This window comes from Oncorhynchus keta, chromosome 10 (genome assembly GCF_023373465.1).
Source record: "Oncorhynchus keta strain PuntledgeMale-10-30-2019 chromosome 10, Oket_V2, whole genome shotgun sequence".
Classification (NCBI taxonomy): domain Eukaryota; kingdom Metazoa; phylum Chordata; class Actinopteri; order Salmoniformes; family Salmonidae; genus Oncorhynchus; species Oncorhynchus keta.
This window is the reverse complement of record NC_068430.1, coordinates 6,948,002-6,970,771: the sequence shown is the minus strand read 5'-3', so window position 1 is coordinate 6,970,771 and position 22,770 is coordinate 6,948,002. Positions and strand designations below refer to the sequence as shown.

The window sequence follows — 22,770 nt, the reverse complement described above, 5'->3', positions numbered from 1 at the left end:
GATGAGATAGATCCCCATATTAAAACATAGTCTGGGACAGTTGAGGGATGAGATAGATCCCATATTAAAACATAGTCTGGGACAGTTGAGGGATGAGATAGATCCCCATATTAAAACATAGTCTGGGACAGTTGAGGGATGAGATAGATCCCCATATTAAAACATAGTCTGGGACAGTTGTGGGATGAGATAGATCCCATATTAAAACATAGTCTGGGACAGTTGAGGGATGAGATAGATCCCCATATTAAAACATAGTCTGGGACAGTTGTGGGATGAGATAGATCCCCATATTAAAACATAGTCTGGGACAGTTGTGGGATGAGATAGATCCCATATTAAAACATAGTCTGGGACAGTTGTGGGATGAGATAGATCCCCATATTAAAACATAGTCTGGGACAGTTGTGGGATGAGATAGATCCCATATTAAAACATAGTCTGGGACAGTTGTGGGATGAGATAGATCCCATATTAAAACATAGTCTGGGACAGTTGTGGGATGAGATAGATCCCCATATTAAAACATAGTCTGGGACAGTTGTGGGATGAGATAGATCCCCATATTAAAACATAGTCTGGGACAGTTGTGGGATGAGATAGATCCCCATATTAAAACGTAGTCTGGGACAGTTGTGGGATGAGATAGATCCCCATATTAAAACGTAGTCTGGGACAGTTGTGGGATGAGATAGATCCCCATATTAAAACGTAGTCTGGGACAGTTGTGGGATGAGATAGATCCCCATATTAAAACATAGTCTGGGACAGTTGTGGGATGAGATAGATCCCATATTAAAACGTAGTCTGGGACAGTTGAGGGATGAGATAGATCCCCATATTAAAACATAGTCTGGGACAGTTGTGGGATGAGATAGATCCCATATTAAAACATAGTCTGGGACAGTTGAGGATGAGATAGATCCCCATATTAAAACATAGTCTGGGACAGTTGAGGGATGAGATAGATCCCCATATTAAAACATAGTCTGGGACAGTTGAGGGATGAGATAGATCCCCATATTAAAACATAGTCTGGGACAGTTGAGGGATGAGATAGATCCCATATTAAAACATAGTCTGGGACAGTTGTGGGATGCGATAGATCCCCATATTAAAACATAGTCTGGGACAGTTGAGGGATGAGATAGATCCCATATTAAAACGTAGTCTGGGACAGTTGTGGGATGAGATAGATCCCATATTAAAACATAGTCTGGGACTGTTGTGGGATGAGATAGATCCCATATTAAAACATAGTCTGGGACAGTTGTGGGATGAGATAGATCCCCATATTAAAACATAGTCTGGGACAGTTGTGGGATGAGATAGATCCCATATTAAAACATAGTCTGGGACAGTTGTGGGATGAGATAGATCCCATATTAAAACGTAGTCTGGGACAGTTGTGGGATGCGATAGATCCCCATATTAAAACATAGTCTGGGACAGTTGTGGGATGAGATAGATCCCCATATTAAAACATAGTCTGGGACAGTTGTGGGATGAGATAGATCCCCATATTAAAACATAGTCTGGGACAGTTGTGGGATGAGATAGATCCCCATATTAAAACATAGTCTGGGACAGTTGTGGGATGAGATAGATCCCCATATTAAAACATAGTCTGGGACAGTTGTGGGATGAGATAGATCCCCCATATTAAAACATAGTCTGGGACAGTTGTGGGATGAGATAGATCCCCATATTAAAACATAGTCTGGGACAGTTGTGGGATGAGATAGATCCCCATATTAAAACATAGTCTGGGACAGTTGAGGGATGAGATAGATCCCATATTAAAACATAGTCTGGGACAGTTGAGGGATGAGATAGATCCCATATTAAAACATAGTCTGGGACAGTTGTGGGATGAGATAGATCCCCATATTAAAACATAGTCTGGGACAGTTGTGGGATGAGATAGATCCCCATATTAATACAACCACAAGCATCAAAACACATTTTTTATGCAATGTGGCTGACGCAACAGACCAGAACGTTTAGCTTAAAATGTTGATGAACTATTAGGCTATTTCTTCACATTATAAGCGCAGCAATGCGAACACAGCAGTAGGCTATAAGCATGAATGTTCCATTAGCGGAAAACACCATTATCAAAAGAGACTGCAAATACAATTATACATGTAATGCTTGTATTATAAAGGTGCATTTTATGGTGAAAACTATCTTCCCCAAACATGAAACTCACACGCTGCTAATATATACTAGTTAGGCTCTACACCCCTTGTAAAGTGGATTAGTGTGCTTCATTTTAAGAAGTTCTTTGGCCACTTTCGTTGTGATTACAAACCTCATCAAAACATATAGGCCTATGGGCTATAGAATACATGAGGTGTGCGACTATGATTCAAAAAATAAAATGCATTGTTTCTTATGCTGGGCATCACTCACAGGTGATAGATAATATGTCATTGATAGGCTTATATTGTCACCCATCAGACTATTCTTGATTTAAGTCTTCTCTTTACTTATACTAAATAATATATGTTTGAAATGTGTTATAATTTAGACTGGACCATTATCATGCACCTGTATCAAAACCGGGTCAGTGGATAAAATACATGTCACCGATACACTTAAATAACGGATGGAGGACACTTTTCCCCTGATTCATTTTCATGCCAGCCAGGTTGGCTATACTCCTGTTGTAAAGAGAAGCAATGTGCTTAATATTAGAAAAGTTGATGAATGAATATAGCAAGCCTTTAGAAAGCTGACGAGATCCTCCTCTTTTTAATAGAGGCCATCACTCTGTGTTCTTGTATGATTGCCTAGCCAATAGAAATGTTGAGCAACATGAGCTGATGGGATCTCATGAAGTGATTGATTAGATTTTCGATCACATTTGCATTGATGTCAGAGTGATTAGAGGGACAATAGAGTGCTGAGTACCAGGCAGTTAGGAAGTTTAGTGGACTACTAATGACCATCAGCAGCATCAGAGCTTGGAGAAGCCTAATTACCGTGGCTAAACGTTCACGTGGAATTTAACTGAATTTCATGACTCGTGACTGCTGGTGTGGCGGTAATACAGACAACAGCCCTACCCCCTACTGTAATGGTGTGGTCGGTAATACAGACAACAGCCCTACCCCCTACTGTACTGGTGTGACGGTAATACAGACAACAGCCCTACCTACCCCCTACTGTACTGGTGTGGTCGGTAATACAGACAACAGCCCTACCCCCTACTGTACTGGTGTGGTCGGTAATAGAGACAACAGCCCTACCCCCTACTGTACTGGTGTGGTCGGTAATACAGACAACAGCCCTACCCCCTACTGTACTGGTGTGGCGGTAATACAGACAACAGCCCTACCCCCTACTGTACTGGTGTGGCGGTAATACAGACAACAGCCCTACCCCCTACTGTACTGGTGTGGTCGGTAATACAGACAACAGCCCTACCCCCTACTGTACTGGTGTGGCGGTAATACAGACAACAGCCCTACCCCCTACTGTACTGGTGTGGTCGGTAATAGAGACAACAACCCTACCCCCTACTGTACTGGTGTGGTCGGTAATACAGACAACAGCCCTACCCCCTACTGGACTGGTGTGGCGGTAATACAGACAACATCCCTACCCCCTACTGTACTGGTGTGGTCGGTAATACAGACAACAACCCTACCCCCTACTGTACTGGTGTGGCAGTAATACAGACAACAGCCCTACCCCCTACTGTACTGGTGTGGCAGTAATACAGACAACAGCCCTACCCCCTACTGTACTGGTGTGGCAGTAATACAGACAACAGCCCTACCCCCTACTGTACTGGTGTGGCAGTAATACAGACAACAGCCCTACCCCCTACTGTACTGGTGTGTGAGGCCATTCACAACCAACCTACATTCATTATATTCTTTAAAACGATAATAAAACTATTGGTTAAATTGCCCTGCCAACTATTTGCCCTGCCAGCCCATTCCACTATTTAACCCTGTCTCGTCCTACGGTCTGAGAGGACATACACCTCAACACCTCCTGCAGCTGTTCTGCAGAAAATCATCACATTCCCAAGCATTTCTCTGCCGCTGCCACCACAACCTCTAACTTCTGTGACTTACGATCCATTTCTGAAGTACAATTACCAACCAAGGCTACGAATGCTTAAAAGCCCACCTTACTGAGGCACATATTCTTCCCATCACTCTCTCTTGTTCTCTGCCTATTCATAGGAATCCTCTCAGAATCCCTCACCCTGTGCCCATCATCCTCTATCACCACTCTCTTTACTGCTTTGGCATAAACACTTTCTGTAACCCTGGTAACTTTTATCTGAGAGTATGCAGGTTTTCTCTCCTCCCTTGCACTTGATTGAGGTCACTAATTAGTAAAGAACTCCCCTCACCAGGTTGTCTAGGTCACAGTAAGGAACTCCCTTCACCTGGTTGTCTAGGTCACAGTAAGGAACTCCCCTCACCTTGTTGTCTAGGTCTCAGTAAGGAACTCCCCTCACCTGGTTGTCTAGGTCTCAGTAAAGAACTCCACTCACCTGGTTGTCTAGGTCTCAGTAAGGAACTCCCCTCACCTGGTTGTCTAGGTCTCAGTAAGGAACTCCCCTCACCTGGTTGTCTAGGTCTCAGTAAGGAACTCCCCTCACCTGGTTGTCTAGGTCTCAGTAAGGAACTCCCCTCACCTGGTTGTCTAGGTCTCAGTAAGGAACTCCTCTCACCTGGTTGTCTAGGTCTCAGTAAGGAACTCCCCTCACCTGGTTGTCTAGGTCTCAGTAAGGAACTCCCCTCACCTGGTTGTCTAGGTCTCAGTAAAGAACTCCTCTCACCTGGTTGTCTAGGTCACAGTAAGGAACTCCTCTCACCTGGTTATCTAGGTCTCAGTAAGGAACTCCCCTCACCTTGCTGTCTAGGTCTCAGTAAGGAACTCCCCTCACCTGGTTGTCTAGGTCTCAGTAAGGAACTCCCTCACCTGGTTGTCTAGGTCTCAGTAAGGAACTCCCCTCACCTGGTTGTCTAGGTCTCAGTAAGGAACTCCCTCACCTGGTTGTCTAGGTCTCAGTATTGAACTCCCCTCACCTGGTTGTCTAGGTCTCAGTAAGGAACTCCCTCACCTGGTTGTCTAGGTCTCAGTAAGGAACTCCCCTCACCTGGTTGTCTAGGTCTTAGTAAGGAACTCCCCTCACCTGGTTGTCTAGGTCTCAGTAAGGAACTCCCCTCACCTGGTTGTCTAGGTCTCAGTAAGGAACTCCCCTCACCTGGTTATCTAGGTCTCAGTAAGGAACTCCCTCACCTGGATGTCTAGGTCTCAGTAAGGAACTCCTCTCACCTGGATGTCTAGGTCTCAGTAAGGAACTCCCTCACCTGGTTGTCTAGGTCTCAGTAAGGAACTCCCTCACCTGGTTGTCTAGGTCTCAGTAGGGAACTCCCTCACCTGGTTGTCTAGGTCTCAGTAAGGAACTCCCTCACCTGGTTCTAGGTCTAGGTCTCACCTGGATGTCTAGGTCTCAGTAAGGAACTCCTCTCACCTGGATGTCTAGGTCTCAGTAAGGAACTCCTCTCACCTGGTTGTCTAGGTCTCAGTAAGGAACTCCCCTCACCTGGTTGTCTAGGTCTCAGTAAGGAACTCCCCTCACCTGGTTGTCTAGGTCTCAGTAAGGAACTCCTCTCACCTGGATGTCTAGGTCTCAGTAAGGAACTCCCCTCACCTGGTTGTCTAGGTCTCAGTAAGGAACTCCCCTCACCTGGTTGTCTAGGTCTCAGTAAGGAACTCCTCTCACCTGGATGTCTAGGTCTCAGTAAGGAACTCCTCTCACCTGGTTGTCTAGGTTTCAGTAAGGAACTCCCATCACCTGGTTGTATAGGTCTTTAGTAAATAACTCCCCTCACCTGGTTGTCTAGGTCTCAGTAAGGAACTCCTCTCACCTGGATGTCTAGGTCTCAGTAAAGAACTCCACTCACCTGGTTGTCTAGGTCTCAGTAAGGAACTCCCTCACCTGGTTGTCTAGGTCTCAGTAAGGAACTCCCCTCACCTGGTTGTCTAGGTCTCAGTAAGGAACTCCCCTCACCTTGTGGTCTAGGTCTCAGTAAGGAACTCCCTCACCTGGTTGTCTGGGTCTCAGTAAGGAACTCCCCTCACCTGGTTATCTAGGTCTCAGTAAGGAACTCCCCTCACCTGCTGTCTAGGTCTCAGTAAGGAACTCCCTCACCTGGTTGTCTAGGTCTCAGTAAGGAACTCCCCTCACCTGGTTGTCTAGGTCTCAGTAAGGAACTCCCCTCACCTGGTTGTCTAGGTCTCAGTAAGGAACTCCCCTCACCTGGTTGAGGTGCAGTTTGAACTCCCCTCACCTGGTTGTCTAGGTCTCAGTAAGGAACTCCCCTCACCTGGTTGTCATTTGTAACCTGGTTGTTAGGTCTCAGTGAACTCCCCTCACCTGGTTGTCTAACTAAGGAACTCCCCTCTGGTTATCTAGGTCTCAGTAAGGAACTCTCACCTGGATGTCTAGGTCTCAGTAAGGAACTCCTCTCACCTGGATGTCTAGGTCTCAGTAAGGAACTCCTCTCACCTGGATGTCTAGGTCTCAGTAAGGAACTCCTCTCACCTGGTTGTCTAGGTCTCAGTAAGGAACTCCTCTCACCTGGTTGTCTAGGTCTCAGTAAGGAACTCCTCTCACCTGGATGTCTAGGTCTCAGTAAGGAACTCCTCTCACCTGGATGTCTAGGTCTCAGCCTCTCACCTGGATGTCTAGAACTCCCCTCAAAAATAGGTCTAGAGGATCAATCAGGTCTTTGAACTTTGGTTGTTAGGTCTTAATTCAGTAAGGAACACCTGGTTGTCTAGGTCTCAGTAAGGGTGAGACTCCCTCACCTGGATGTCTAGAAGTAAGGAACTCCTCTCCCCTGGTTGTCTAGGTTTCAGTAAATAACTCCCATCACCTGGTTGTCTAGGTCTTTAGTAAATAACTCCCCTCACCTGGTTGTCTAGGTCACAGTAAGGAACTCCCCTCCCTGGTTGTCTATGTTTCAGTAAGGAACTCCCATCACCTGGTTGTATAGGTCTTTAGTAAATAACTCCCCTCACCTGGTTGTCTAGGTCTTCAGTAAGGAACTCCCCTCCCTGGTTGTCTAGTTTCAGTGGACTCCCCTCACCTGGTTGTCTAGGTCTCAGTAAGGAACTCCCCTCACCTGGTTGAAGAATAAAACTCCTCTCACCTGGTTGTCTAGGTCTCAGTAAAGAACTCCCTCACCTGGTTGTCTAGGTCTCAAGAAAGGAAAAACCTTGTTGTCTCAGTAAAGAACCCTCCACCTGGTTGTCAAAGGGTAAGATCACCTGGTTGTCTCAAGAACAGAACCCATCTAACCAATCACATTTATTTTCCAAACTTAACCAGTCACATTAATTTCAGCCCTAGACGCAGAGCTGCCCCATAAAAATAGATAGAGATCAATCATTTGATTTTTTTTTTTTTAATTGCAAGGACACTGATATTGCGGTGAGACTTCCTATTGGTTAAGGAAGGATCACATGATTCCATCCAGGTCATCAGGAGGGATCAGCCAATGAATTATGCTCATTCCATAACTGCAGGTGGCAGAAAAATCATCAACCTTGTCTTTATACCTGTTCATACAACAGCCTCCAGGTGGCAGTACGCCCCCCTTTCAGTTGGATTACCATCTCATAGGAATAGTAGAATAATAAAATGCACTACTTTAAAATGGAGATGGCCTCAATGGCGCTGCCCGTGCTCTCACAGATGCCACAAAGGGACATATCCAAAGAACAGTCATCTAACTACGTCTATGAGCTGTCCCTAGAAAAATATAGAATGTTGGAAAATTCCACCAACCATGTACTGAGTCATCCTCTCTGTCACTCACTATAAACACCATATTCTCTGTTACTGACACTATGGGGAATCATGACTCCGCGTTCACGTGCTAGTGGGAACCAGGAAATTGACATTTCCGACATGCTAACTGGTTTGAATGCAGCATGTGTTTAACTACAACCCACTAGCAAGTCTAAAACTTCAGAGTTTCCTAGTTCCGACTAGCACGTGAACGCGGCATGTGTTTAACTACAACCCACTAGCAAGTCTAAAACTTCAGAGTTTCCTAGTTCCGACTAGCACGTGAACGCGGCATGTGTCATCGTCTCTGTTGTCACTGACTCTATAGGGATCCATGACTCAGTCATCCTCTATGTCAAATCAAATCACATTTATTTATATAGCCCTTCGTACATCAGCTTATCAGCTTATCTCAAAGTGCTGTACAGAAACCCAGCCTAAAACCCCAAACAGCAAGCAATGCAGGTGTAGAAGCACGGTGGCGAGGAGAAACTCCCTAGAAAGGCCAAAACCTAGGAAGAAACCTAGAGAGGAACCAGGCTATGAGGGGTGGCCAGTCCTCTTCTGGCTGTGCCGGGTGGAGATTATAACAGAACATGGCCAAGATGTTCAATAACAGTTGAAACTGGAGCAGCAGCATGGCCAGGTGGACTGGGGACAGCAAGGAGTCATCATGTCAGGTAGTCCTGAGGCATGGTCCTAGGGCTCAGGACCTCCGAGAGAGAGAAAGAAAGAAAGAGAGAATTAGAGAGAGCACACTTAAATTCACACAGGACACCGAATAGGACAGGAGAAGTACTCCAGATATAACAAACTGACCCTAGCCCCCCGACACATAAACTACTGCAGCATAAATACTGGAGGCTGAGACAGGAGGGGTCACATGTCATTGACTCTATAGGGTTCCAACAAAACTATTAAAACAGATTTTGTTCAGTAGGGTTAGTTGGTACATGCTGCAGTGGAGTTTTTATCTCAAATCTCAAATCAAATCACATTTTATTTGCCACATACACATGGTTAGCAGATGTTATTGGTCACATACACATGGTTAGCAGATGTTATTGGTCACATACACATGGTTAGCAGATGTTATTGGTCACATACACATGGTTAGCAGATGTTATTGGTCACATACACATGGTTAGCAGATGTTATTGGTCACATACACATGGTTAGCAGATGTTATTGGTCACATACACATGGTTAGCAGATGTTATTGGTCACATACACATGGTTAGCAGATGTTATTGGTCACATACACATGGTTAGCAGATGTTAATGTGAGTGTCGTGAAATGCTTGTGCTTCTAGTTCCGACAGTGCAGTAATATCTAACAAGTAATCTAACAATTCCACAGTGTACCTTATACACACAAATCTAAAGGGGTGAATGAGAATATGTACATATAAATATATGGATGAGCGATGGCCGAGCAGCATAGGCAAGGTTTGTTGAGTGTGATGGATTGTGTATCTTAGAGACAGAGGTGACTAGGCTGAAGATGAAAGAGTAAAGCGTCTATATTCCTGCGATCTATTGTTAAGGGGTAGTAGCAGACGAGATTGGTTGTGCTGGATTTGTCAGAACAATTGCTATGCCAATGTTTGTCAGCCTAATTAGTGTTAAGGGTCCGCCATACAATATTTGTTCTACTTAATTCCCGATTAGACCTATAAAATTGTGGAATATAATTTGTATTATGATTCATTCCTATAGAAACCATGGTTGTCAGCCAAATCAATGCTATCTTAATGTGCAATCTAGCTTTTATTCTGAATTGCTCCTATAAACCAGCACATGTAATTGGTGCTCGTTTAGAAGTAACAGTTTTATTTTTTTATTTAACCTTTATTTAAAGTCAGTTAAGAACAAATTCTTATTTTCAATGACGGCCTAGGAAACAGTGGGTTAACTGCCTGTTCAGGAGCAGAACGACAGATTTGTACCTTGTCAGCTCGGGGGTTTGAACTTGCAACCTTTCGGTTACTAGTCCAACACTCTAACGGGGTCCCAGTAACAGTGTCTCAACAGTAGTTATTCTGAGAGACACTTGTCCTCAGAGTATCCATCAGTCACCTGCACCATCCTCCATACTGTCCCAAAATGGCAGCCTATTCCCCTCTTTGGTGCAGAACTTTTGACTAAAAGGGGCCTCTGGTCAAAAAGGTAATGCACCATCTAGGGAATCAGGCTGTTGTCTGGGACTCCGTCCTCCTCTGTAGCTTCTGTCATGATCTCATTCATCATTCCTCGCCTGACCTGCCAGGTGGATGTGAACAGTGTGGCAGGGATATGAATAAGTGTAGTTATATGACGGAATCGGGCGCTAATTCACTGTATCTCTGGACATCAGGTTGTTGTTGGTGTGTCTCTAACTGTGTTGTCGCTGATAGAAGAGTTTGTGCAATCTAGAGAAAACGAAAGGACACCCGTGTTAACAAAATCAATTAATTAAATTTCATCAGGAGATTAGATCACATTTTACGGAGATGTTTTCTAGGCAGATGAGACAGACCAGAGAAAGGAAAAAGAAGAGTTGTAAAAATGCCAGACAAGTCCCTCTTCATCATCTTCCTACTCTTCTTCATCCAGGACGTGGTGTTCTGTCTCTGTTATGTCTTCCTCAGGAGATGCCCCTTACTGTACCCCAGAGCAGTACAAGGAGTGTGCCGACCCTGCCTTGGGTAAGTTAAACCTCTGTCTGGCTGGCTGTCTGTCTCTCTCTGTTTTCTCTCTCTCTCTCTCTCTCTCTCTCTCTCTCTCTCTCTCTCTCTTTTTCTCTCTCTCTCTTTCGCTCTCTTTCTTTCTCTCTCTCTCTCGCTCTCTTTCTTTCTCTCTCTCTCTCTCGCTCTGTCTGTCTCTCTATTTTGCTCTTTCGTTCTGTCTGTCTGTCTGTCTGTCTGTCTGTCTGTCTGTCTGTCTGTCTGTCTGTCTGTCTGTCTGTCTGTCTGTCTGTCTATTTGTCTGCTTGGTCCTTTCACATTTCTACCTAGTCAGGGCTTTGTCTGTATCTCACAATAAGCTCTCAGACTTACAACAGAATTAGATGTTTATCCACATTTCTCCAAATGTCAAATTCCCAAGTTGCTCTCATAGTCTCACAGCATAATTTAATGTTTATCCATGTATTTCAGATTTGCTGCAAAAGTAAAATGTAAAAGTTTTTTTGACACACAGGGTTAAGGTTTTGGATAAGGTCTACTTGACGGTAATAGTTGCTAGTAATAGTTCTGTTCTATTCTGTTCTATTCTATTCTATGCTATTCTGTTCTATTCTATTCTGTTCTATTCGATGCTATTCTGTTCTATTCTGTTCTATTCTATGCTATTCTGTTCTATTCTGTTCTATTCTATGCTATTCTATTCTATGCTATTCTATTCTGTTCTATTCTATGCTATTCTGTTCTATTTTGTTCTATTCTATGCTATTCTGTTCTATTCTATGCTATTCTGTTCTATTCTATACTATTCTATTCTGTTCTATTCTATGCTATTCTGTTCTGTTCTATTCTATTATATGCTATTCTATTCAATTCTTGTGTCCTTAGACTTCCTGGTGGAGAGGGATAATGACTACTGTGTGTGTGAGACGCCCTGCAACATGACACGCTTTGGAAAGGAGATGTCCTTCGTCAAGATTCCCAGTAAGGCCTCAGCCAAGTACCTGGCCAAGAAGTACAACAAGACAGAGCAATACATTGTGGAAGTTTACCTGTCTGCTCCTTATCTATCTGTCAGGTGTGGAAGTTTACCTGTCTGCTCCTTATCTATCTGTCAGGTGTGGAAGTTTACCTGTCTGCTCCTTATCTATCTGTCAGGTGTGGAAGTTTACCTGTCTGCTCCTTATCTATCTGTCAGGTGTGGAAGTTTACCTGTCTGCTCCTTATCTATCTGTCAGGTGTGAAAGTTTACCTGTCTGCTCCTTATCTATCTGTCACTTATCTATCTGTCAGGTGGAAGTTTACCTGTCTGCTCCTTATCTATGGAAGTTTATCTGTCAGGTGTGAAAGTTTACCTGTCTGCTCCTTATCTATCTGTCAGGTGTGGAAGTTTACCTGTCTGCTCCTTATCTATCTGTCAGGTGTGAAAGTTTACCTGTCTGCTCCTTATCTATCTGTCAGGTGTGAAAGTTTACCTGTCTGCTCCTTATCTATCTGTCAGGTGTGGAAGTTTACCTGTCTGCTCCTTATCTATCTGTCAGGTGTGAAAGTTTACCTGTCTGCTCCTTATCTATCTGTCAGGTGTGGAAGTTTACCTGTCTGCTCCTTATCTATCTGTCAGGTGTGAAAGTTTACCTGTCTGCTCCTTATCTATCTGTCAGGTGTGAAAGTTTACCTGTCTGCTCCTTATCTATCTGTCAGGTGTGAAGTTTACCTGTCTGCTCCTTATCTATCTGTCAGGTGTGAAAGTTTACCTGTCTGCTCCTTATCTATCTGTCAGGTGTGAAAGTTTACCTGTCTGCTCCTTATCTATCTGTCAGGTGTGAAAGTTTACCTGTCTGCTCCTTATCTATCTGTCAGGTGTGAAAGTTTACCTGTCTGCTCCTTATCCATCTGTCAGGTGTGAAAGTTAACCTGTCTGCTCCTTATCTATCTGTCAGGTGTGAAAGTTAACCTGTCTGCTCCTTATCTATCTGTCAGGTGTGAAAGTTTACCTGTCTGCTCCTTATCCATCTGTCAGGTGTGGAAGTTTCAAGGAAAGACAATATGAAGAATCTCTGTAAATTGATTTATTGCGAAAGGTTAATGGATAATCATGGAGACTTTAGATATAGTCGGTGATTAAGATGACATGTTTCTTATTTAAAGGTTAAAGAGTTATTCCGTTCCCTCAGACAAATTCATCATCGACATCATCTAAATTCTCAGTGGATAGTAAAGGGATCCTTCTCATCCTCCCGTCTGTTTAGAGACACATCAGATTGGAATGAATTTGCATTAATAAATATGTATTGGGAGAGAGAGAGAGAGTGTGTGTGTGTGTGTGTGTGTGTGTGTGTGTGTGTGTGTGTGTGTGTGTGTGTGTGTGTGTGTGTGTGTGTGTGTGTGTGTGTGTGTGTGTGTGTGTGTGTGTGTGTGTGTGTGTGTGTGTGTGTGTGTGTGTGTGTGTGTGGGTGCAGAGGGTGGGAAACTTTCCAGTAATTTTCCATGGGAAGTTATACTTGGGATTTTGAGGAATTTTGTTTAAATTCATCAAAAAAGTTAGCTTATAACAGTGAACCTTTTTTGTGGGATACAGATAAGGCCTGGGTCTTGTGGCATATTTTGGTTAAACTATCCCCTCTGCATGCACAGTGCATTATTCCATCACATGTGCAGCTGATTCTGAACATCTTGCACACTGATGAGATGCTATTGAGCCCACACTATTACACTGTCTGAGCCAAGACGACATGCTTTCTGGTAAGGGTTGATTACAATACTGGGTGGGGTGAATATATTGTACATGACAATCATGATTTTTTTGTTAACTAGTAAATAGTAGCCTACAGCAAAGTGTGTTTAAATCATTTCTAACTTGTTACCAATTGTTGCTACCATGTGGGTTTTTAGCTTGGTTGAGCCTGCTAACTGAGGAGTGTTGATTCACCTGTTTCCATACATACAAGCTTTGTACATGTGCAAATACTGTGCCAAATCATATGTGAAGAATGCAACAAAGATGCAGAATTATCTGGCCAAGTGCATAAAGTTCCCTCGGCGCTCACAACAAACAACCTCTGACAAAGTCCCTCTACTTCTATTCGAGGTGAAAATGATGAATCAGACACTTTATCGATAGCAACAGCTCGTGGTCCTCCTGGAATCAGAAGGTTTTTTGACTCAATGGAGGAACGTAGTCTGAGAAATGCTGATGAATGTCTTGCTCGAGCTGTGTAGGCAACTGGTTCACCTCTGATGCTCACAGGCAATGTGTATTGAAAGAGATGTCTGAATGTTCTTCACCCAGCATACACCTCTCCAACCAGACATGCTTTATCTTCTCATTTGCTGGATGCAGAGTTCAACAGAGTTCAAGTTGAAGGTCAAGCAAATCATAGAGAAAGTAGACTGTTATTGCAATCCTCTCTGATGGGTGGTCGAATGTTCGTGGGCAAGGAAAAATTAACCACATCGTCTCCACCCCTCAACCAGTATTCAACAAGTGCACAGACACAAGGGACAACAGACACACCGGTCATCAATGACCTTGGACCACAAAAGGTATTTGCACCGGTGACAGACAATGCTGCGAACATGAAGGCTGCTTGGTCTAAAGTGGAGGAGTACTACCCTCACATCACACCCATTGGCTGTGCTGCTCATGTATTGAATCTGCTCCTCATGGACATCATGACACTGAAAACAATGAATACACTCTTCAAGAGAGCCAAGGAAATGGTTAGGTATGTGAAGGGTCCTCACGTTATAGCAGCAATCTACCTCACCAAGCAAAGTGAGAAGAGTAAGAGCACTACATTGAAGCTGCTTAGCAACACCCGTTGGGGTGGTGTTGTCATCATGTTTGACAGTCTCCTGGAGGGGAAGGACTCTCTCAAGAAATGGCCATATCACAGTCTGTCGATATACACAGCTGTAACGATTTTCATTGGTGGAAGAAGGAGTAGACCAAAACGCAGCATGGTACGTGTCCATGATAACTTTAATAAACTGAACACTGAATACAAACGAACAAGAGCATAAAGGAAAACTGAAACAGTCCCATATGGTGAAAACACTGAAACGCCCTCACGCCCTGACCAACCTAAAATAGCGACATAAAAAGGAACTAAGGTCAGAACATGACAGTACTCCCGCCCAAAGGTGCAGACTCCGGCCGCAAAATCTAAACCCATAGAGGAGGGTCTGGGTGGGCATCTGGAGGGAGGAGACGGAGAGACAGCCTGGTGCGTGGAGGAGGCACCGGATGGACCGGACCGTGGATGCGCACTGGAGGTCTCGAGCACCGAGCCTGCACAACCCTACCTGGCTGGATACTCCCTGTAGCCCGGCAAGTGCGGCGGGGTGGAACAGACCGCACTGGGCTGTGCTGTTGAACCGGGAACACCGTGCGTAGGGCTGGTGCCATATACCCTGGGCCGAGGAGACGCACTGCAGACCAGATGCGCTGAGCCGGCTTCATAGCACCTGGCTCGTTGCCCACTCTATCCCGACCGATATGAGGAGCTGCGATGTAGCGCACCGGGCTATACGTACACACTGGAGACCAGATGCGCTGAGCCGGCTTCATAGCACCTGGCTCGTTGCCCACTCTATCCCGACCGATATGAGGAGCTGCGATGTAGCGCACCGGGCTATACGTACACACTGGAGACCAGATGCGCTGAGCCGGCTTCATAGCACCTGGCTCGTTGCCCACTCTATCCCGACCGATATGAGGAGCTGCGATGTAGCGCACCGGGCTATACGTACACACTGGAGACCAGATGCGCTGAGCCGGCTTCATAGCACCTGGCTCGTTGCCCACTCTATCCCGACCGATATGAGGAGCTGCGATGTAGCGCACCGGGCTATACGTACACACTGGAGACCAGATGCGCTGAGCCGGCTTCATAGCACCTGGCTCGTTGCCCACTCTATCCCGACCGATACGAGGAGCTGCGATGTAGCGCACCGGGCTATACGTACACACTGGAGACCAGATGCGCTGAGCCGGCTTCATAGCACCTGGCTCGTTGCCCACTCTATCCCGACCGATACGAGGAGCTGCGATGTAGCGCACCGGGCTATACGTACACACTGGAGACCAGATGCGCTGAGCCGGCTTCATAGCACCTGGCTCGTTGCCCACTCTATCCCGACCGATACGAGGAGCTGCGATGTAGCGCACCGGGCTATACGTACACACTGGAGACCAGATGCGCTGAGCCGGCTTCATAGCACCTGGCTCGTTGCCCACTCTATCCCGACCGATATGAGGAGCTGCGATGTAGCGCACCGGGCTATACGTACACACTGGAGACCAGATGCGCTGAGCCGGCTTCATAGCACCTGGCTCGTTGCCCACTCTATCCCGACCGATATGAGGAGCTGTGATGTAGCACACCGGGCTATACGTACACACTGGACCAGACCAGATGCGCTGAGCCGGCTTCTATAGCACCTGGCTCGTAGCACCTGCCCACTCTATCCCGACCGATATGAGGAGCTGTGATGTAGCACACCGGGCTATACGTACACACTGGAGACCAGATGCGCTGAGCCGGCTTCATAGCACCTGGCTCGTTGCCCCGTTGCCCACTCTATCCCGACCGATATGAGGAGCTGCGATGTAGCGCACCGGGCTATACGTACACACTGGAGACCAGATGCGCTGAGCCGGGCTTCATAGCACCTGGCTCGTTGCCCACTCTATCCCGACCGATATGAGGAGCTGCGATGTAGCGCACCGGGCTATGCGTACACACTGGAGACACCGCGCGCCTCACCGCATAACACGGTGCCTGCCCGGTCAACCTCTCGCCACGGTAAGCAAGGGGAGTTGGCTCCGGTCTCCTACCTGACTTAGCCATACTCCCCGTGTGCCTCCCCCAAATCTCCTCCCATGTCCATTCCTCCAGATAGCTCCTCTCCTCCTTCTCACGCTGCTTGGTCCTCTTTTGGTGGGTGGTTCTGCAACGATTTTCGTTGGTGGAAGAAGGAGTAGACCAAAATGCAAAATGTGTCCATGATAACTTTAATAAACTGAACACTGAAATACAAACGAACAAGAGAATAAAGGAAACACGAAACAGTCCCGTATGGTGAAAACACTGAAACGGAAAATATCCACCCACAAACAAAAGTGGGAAAACAGGCTACCTAAATATGGTTCTCAATCAGAGACAACGATTGACAGCTGCCTCTGATTGGGAACCATACCAGGCCAAACACATAGAAATATAACCACAAGAACAAAACATAGAATGCCCACCCCGACTCACGCCCTGACCAACCTAAAATAGAGACATAAAAAAGGAACTAAGGTCAGGACGTGACAACAGCCCCATCAAGAGGGTCCTCCTGGATGATGTATTTTGGGAGAGAGTGGTAAGCAGCCTGAAACTTATAGCAGTAGCCATTGGAAAGATTGAGGGAGACAATGCCATCCTGTCTGATGTTCAGACTCTGTTTTCAGATGTAAGAGAAGAAATCCGTACTGCCCTGCCCACTTCACTGTTGCTCCAAGCAGAGGAAACTGAAGTTCTGAAATACATTAAAAAAACATGTGAAGACGTCTTCCTGAAGCCCATACACACCACAGAGTACATGTTGGACCCCAAATATGCTGGCAAGAGCATCCTGTCTGGTGCAGAGATCAAGTAGGCCTATGGTGTCATCACTATTGTGTCTCGCCATCTTGGCCTGAATGAGGGCAAGGGTCTTGGCAGTCTGGCGAAGTACACTTCCAAGCAAGGGCTTTGGGATGGAGATGCAATATGGCAGTTGTGCCAACATATCTCATCAGACACCTGGTGGAAGGGACTTTGTGGATCTGAGGGTCTTTTTCCCCTGTTGCCTCCATCATCCTCCAGATCCCACCAACATCAGCCTCTTCAGAGCGCAACTGGTCCTTGTTTGGGAACACACACACCAAAGCACGCAACAAGCTGACCAATACAAGGGTTTGAAAATTGGCGGCCATCCAGGCAAATTTGAGGCTTTTTGAGCCTGACAACGAGCCATCCTCAACAAGGTTGGAAAGTGACAGTGAAGATGAGGCCTGATGTTCAACATTGAGGAGTTCCAGGGAGAAGACATGGAGGCCTGAGAGGAAGACAACCAAAGCTTTAGTTTCTAGTTTTTACAGATGAATGTTGAAAACGTTTTTGGGAGATGCGATGGATCATTGGGGATCATTCAATATTGCCTTTCTTTTGTTGTTCAGTGAAATCATCCCATGTGAAGAGTCAAATCATTTAATTAAAGTTCAATTCGTAACAATTGTATTTTTTCTATTGGAAGGATTTAATCATTTGCAATTATGTCTACTTATGTTGAGGTAAAAGGTTTATGTTTCGGTCTCCATACGATATGGTAAATATATCCAATGTAAAAAAACATCTACATTTAAATGGTATTAATAATAATTTGCATATATTTCCGTTAATTCCCATATATTCCCATATATTCCCATGGAAAGTTTTCACCTCTGAATATTCCCCAAAATGTGCAACCCTACATAGTACACAGCTACATAACCATGCATAGGACACAGATTTATATCACCATTCATAGCACACAGCTCCATAACCATTCATAGCACACAGCTACATAACCATTCATAGGACACAGCTACATAACCATTCATAGGACACAGCTACATAACCATTCATAGGACACAGCTACATAACCATTCATAGGACACAGCTACATAACCATTCATAGGACACAGCTACATAACCATTCATAGGACACAGCTACATAACCATTCATAGGACACAGCTACATAACCATTCATAGGACACAGCTACATAACCATTCATAGGACACAGATTTATATCACCATTCATAGCACACAGCTACATAACCATTCATAGGACACAGTTACATAACCATTCATAGGACACAGCTACATAACCATTCATAGGACACAGCTACATAACCGTTCATAGGACACAGATTTATATCACCATTCATAGCACACAGCTACATAACCATTCATAGTACACAGATGTGTGTGTGGATAGACACTCAAAACACCAGGTATTAAAACATTTACCTTTTGGTTTATCAGCTGTGTTGTTGATGGGGAAACAGCTGTGTTGTTGATGGGGAAACTCACTGGGAACAGCATCAGAGAGAATCAGCTGTGTTGTTGAAGAGAAACAGCTGTGTTGTTGATGGGGAAACTCACTGGGAACAGCATCAGAGAGAAACAGCTGTGTTGTTGATGGGGAAACTCACTGGGAACAGCATCAGAGAGAAACAGCTGTGTTGTTGATGGGAAACTCACTGGGAACAGCATCAGAGAGAAACAGCTGTGTTGTTGATGGGGAAACTCACTGGGACAGCATCAGAGAGAAACAGCTGTGTTGTTGATGGGGAAACTCACTGGGAACAGCATCAGAGAGAATCAGCTGTGTTGTTGAAGAGAAACAGCTGTGTTGTTGATGGGGAAACTCACTGGGAACAGCATCAGAGAGAAACAGCTGTGTTGTTGAAGAGAAACAGCTGTGTTGTTGAAGAGAAACAGCTGTGTTGTTGAAGAGAAACAGCTGTGTTGTTGATGGGGAACTCATCTGAGAACAGCATCAGAGAGAATCAGCTGTGTTGTTGAAGAGAAACAGCTGTGTTGTTGAAGAGAAACAGCTGTGTTGTTGATGGGGAACTCATCTGAGAACAGCATCAGAGAGAAACAGCTGTGTTGTTGATGGGGAAACTCATCTGGGAACAGCATCAGAGAGAAACAGCTGTGTTGTTGAAGAGAAACAGCTGTGTTGTTGAAGAGAAACAGCTGTGTTGTTGATGGGGAACTCATCTGAGAACAGCATCAGAGAGAAACAGCTGTGTTGTTGAAGAGAAACAGCTGTGTTGTTGATGGGGAAACTCACTGGGGACAGCATCAGAGAGAAACAGCTGTGTTGTTGATGGGGAACTCAGATGTGGATAGAACTAGAACTAGGACTTTGTGAAGAGAAACAGCTGTATTCCCTATGAAACAGCTGTGTTGTTGATGGGGAACTCACTGGGAACAGCATCAGAGAGAAGTTTGACTTTTCTTGCAGGGGATTCCTGTAATTGATATGACAGTTGTTGATGGGGATATTCTGGGAACAGCATAAATAACAGCTGTGTTGTTGATGGGGGCTTTAACATACAGTAATCCCTGCTTGATATTCTAAAGACAAGAAATTAGGTAGATGAGAGAGGAGAAAAGCTGAGAGAGAGAGACAGATTGAGATGAGAGAGAGATAAACAGAATGTTGTTGATGGGGAGAGATGAGAACAGATAAAGAGAGAAACAGCTGTGTTGTTGATGGGAGAACTCACTGAGAGACAGATCAGAGAGAAACAGTGATGGGGTAAAGAGACAGCATCAGAGAGATGTTGTTGATGGGGAAGATCTGAGAACAGCATCAGAGAGAACAGCTGTGTTGTTGAGGGAGAGAGAGAAGAGCTGTGTTGTTGAGAGAGAAACAGCTGTGTTGTTGATGAGAGAAACTCATCTGAGAACAGCATCAGAGAAACAGCTGAGAGATGAGGAGAGACTCACTGGGGACAGATCAGAGAGAATCAGCTGTGAGTTGAAGAGAAAGAGCTGAGTTGTTGATGAGAGAGAGAGAGCTGTGAGTTGATGGGGAAAGAGGGAGAGATCAGAGAGAGATCAGCTGTGTTGTTGAGAGAGAAACAGCTGTGTTGAGAGGAGAGACTCATCTGAGAACAGCAGAGAGAGAAACAGCTGAGAGTTGAGGGAGAAAGAGGGACAGAGAGAGATCAGAGAGAAACAGCTGTGACAGAGACAGAAACAGAGAGAGTTGAGAGGAAACTCAGAGAGAGAAAGCAGAGAGAGAGAGAGAGAGATGGGGAGACAGAGAGAGAGACAGACAGAGAGAGAGAGAGAGCTGTGTTGTTGAGAGAGAGAGAGCTGAGAGAGAGAGAGATGTTGTTGATGAAGAGAAAGGTGAGAGATAGAAACTGGGAACAGCATCAGAGAGAGATTAGCTGTGTTGTTGGGGAGAAACAGAGAGACAGAGAGATAGATGAGAGACAGAGAGATGCGAGAGATGTTTCCCATATCAATAAATACGAATAAATGCCTTCAAACTGAATTGAGAGAGAATACAATAGGGTGAACTGACAACATTTCCTCTGTATGTTTCCTCTGTATGTTTCCTCTGTTTGTATCCTCTCTGTATGTTTCCTCTGTTTGTATCCTCTCTGTATGTTTCCTCTGTTTGTATCCTCTCTGTATGTTTCCTCTGTTTGTATCCTCTCTGTATGTTTCCTCTGTTTGTTTCCTCTCTGTATGTTTCCTCTGTTTGTTTCCTCTCTGTATGTTTCCTCTGTTTGTATCCTCTCTGTATGTTTCCTCTGTTTGTGTCCTCCCTGTATGTTTCCTCTGTTTGTATCCTCTCTGTATGTTTCCTCTGTATGTTTCCTCTGTTTGTATCCTCTCTGTATGTTTCCTCTGTTTGTATCCTCTTTGTATGTTTCCTCTGTTTGTATCCTCTCTGTATGTTTCCTCTGTATGTTTCCTCTGTTTGTATCCTCTCTATATGTTTCCTCTGTTTGTATCCTCTCTGTATGTTTCCTCTGTTTGTTTCCTCTCTGTATGTTTCCTCTGTATGTTTCCTCTGTTTGTATCCTCTCTGTGTTTTTCCTCTGTTTGTTTCCTCTCTGTATGTTTCCTCTGTTTGTATCCTCTCTGTATGTTTCCTCTGTATGTTTCCTCTGTTTGTATCCTCTCTGTGTTTTTCCTCTGTTTGTTTCCTCTCTGTATGTTTCCTCTGTTTGTATCCTCTCTGTATGTTTCCTCTGTGTGTTTCCTCTGTTTGTATCCTCTCTGTATGTTTCCTCTGTTTGTATCCTCTCTGTGTGTTTCCTCTGTTTGTTTCCTCTCTGTATGTTTCCTCTGTATGTTTCCTCTGTATGTTTCCTCTGTTTGTGTCCTCTCTGTATGTTTCCTCTGTTTGTTTCCTCTCTGTATGTTTCCTCTGTGTGTTTCCTCTGTTTGTATCCTCTCTGTATGTTTCCTCTGTTTGTTTCCTCTCTGTATGTTTCCTCTGTGTGTTTCCTCTGTTTGTATCCTCTCTGTATGTTTCCTCTGTTTGTATCCTCAGATTAGAAACAGGAAGTCATGCAGGCGAGGAGGGGGACAAACAGATTAGAAACAGGAAGTCATGCAGGGGAGGAGGGGGACAAACAGATTAGAAACAGGAAGTCATGCAGGCGAGGAGGGGGACAAACAGATTAGAAACAGGAAGTCATGCAGGCGAGGAGGGGGACAAACAGATTAGAAACAGGAAGTCATGCAGGCGAGGAGGGGGACAAACAGATTAGAAACAGGAAGTCATGCAGGCGAGGAGGGGGACAAACAGATTAGAAACAGGAAGTCATGCAGGCGAGGAGGGGGACAAACAGATTAGAAACAGGAAGTCATGCAGGCGAGGAGGGGGACAAACAGATTAGAAACAGGAAGTCATGCAGGCGAGGAGGGGGACAAACAGATTAGAAACAGGAAGTCATGCAGGCGAGGAGGGGGCCAAACAGATTAGAAACAGGAAGTCATGCAGGCGAGGAGGGGGACAAACAGATTACAAACAGGAAGTCACGAAGGCAAGGATGTGGACAAAGCATTGCCGTGCCAATCAATGTTTGGTGTTTTATGAGGGGTATTAAGTGTGACGTGGACTTGGTGATGAGAGGTTTTACTTAAGTGTCCTAGATGCCGACTCCTGCTGTTGTGCCCTTGATCAAGACACTGAACCCCTAAACCCTAAACTGCTCCAAGGGTAGTGCCTGGTGGTTGACCCTGTGCTCTAAGGTCGGAGTGTGTCTCAGGGGGTTAGAATGAACCACAAAGACAAATAACTGTGTCATTTTACAATAGACAGTAAGTTATCTTCTCCTTCTTCCTCCCCTCTTGGTTGACAGTGATAACATCCTGGTTCTGGATATCTTCTTTGAGGCTCTGAACTACGAGACCATCGAGCAGACGAAAGCTTACGAGTTCGCAGGGTTGCTGGGTAAGAAAAACGCTGTTTTCAGCAGTTGTATGGAAATTGATGAACAAAATTGCCAAAAACTGTTATTATACATTTTTTATTAGATTACTATAAACATTTTACAATGACATTCAAGTAATTTAGCAGATGCTCTTGCCAAGATCGACTGACTGTGAGTGCATACATTTTGATACTTTTTACGTACTGATTCGCCAAACTTTTCAATTATGGTTTTGCCCGTGAATAAAAAAAAGTTACTCAATATTTACTTCATTTATTGTGAAACCAA

At 44.9% G+C, this 22,770-nt stretch overlaps 1 protein-coding gene and 2 long non-coding RNA genes across 9 annotated transcripts in view; 2 read left to right on the top strand and 1 right to left on the bottom strand.

Annotated features, from left to right (window-relative positions):
• The window catches only part of LOC118378667 (acid-sensing ion channel 1), a 119,521-nt gene that overhangs the window by 80,171 nt on the left and 16,580 nt on the right, over positions 1-22,770 (top strand). Inside the window, exons 5-8 of the mRNA XM_052526378.1 lie at positions 10,462-10,518; positions 11,383-11,534; positions 22,147-22,148; positions 22,411-22,502. Of these exons, the coding sequence (XP_052382338.1) occupies positions 10,462-10,518; positions 11,383-11,534; positions 22,147-22,148; positions 22,411-22,502 (303 nt within the window). The remainder of the gene's footprint in view (positions 1-10,461; positions 10,519-11,382; positions 11,535-22,146; positions 22,149-22,410; positions 22,503-22,770) is intronic.
• LOC127932061 (uncharacterized) lies at positions 4,537-6,304 on the top strand. 5 transcript variants are annotated; one of them, XR_008143814.1, is made up of 5 exons: positions 4,537-4,675; positions 4,712-4,783; positions 5,555-5,626; positions 5,663-5,734; positions 6,236-6,304. It is a non-coding gene; the product is annotated as an uncharacterized LOC127932061 (long non-coding RNA). The 5 variants fall into 5 exon arrangements; XR_008143812.1 differs by having other exon boundaries at positions 6,200-6,304; XR_008143815.1 differs by lacking the exon at positions 6,236-6,304 and adding an exon at positions 5,987-6,047.
• Positions 5,146-7,168, bottom strand: LOC127932063 (uncharacterized). 3 transcript variants are annotated; one of them, XR_008143822.1, is made up of 4 exons: positions 7,128-7,168; positions 6,188-6,295; positions 5,975-6,046; positions 5,146-5,236 (listed from the first exon to the last, which is right to left on the bottom strand). It is a non-coding gene; the product is annotated as an uncharacterized LOC127932063 (long non-coding RNA). The 3 variants fall into 3 exon arrangements; XR_008143821.1 differs by lacking the exon at positions 7,128-7,168 and adding an exon at positions 6,327-6,367; XR_008143823.1 differs by lacking the exons at positions 5,975-6,046; positions 7,128-7,168 and adding an exon at positions 6,327-6,367.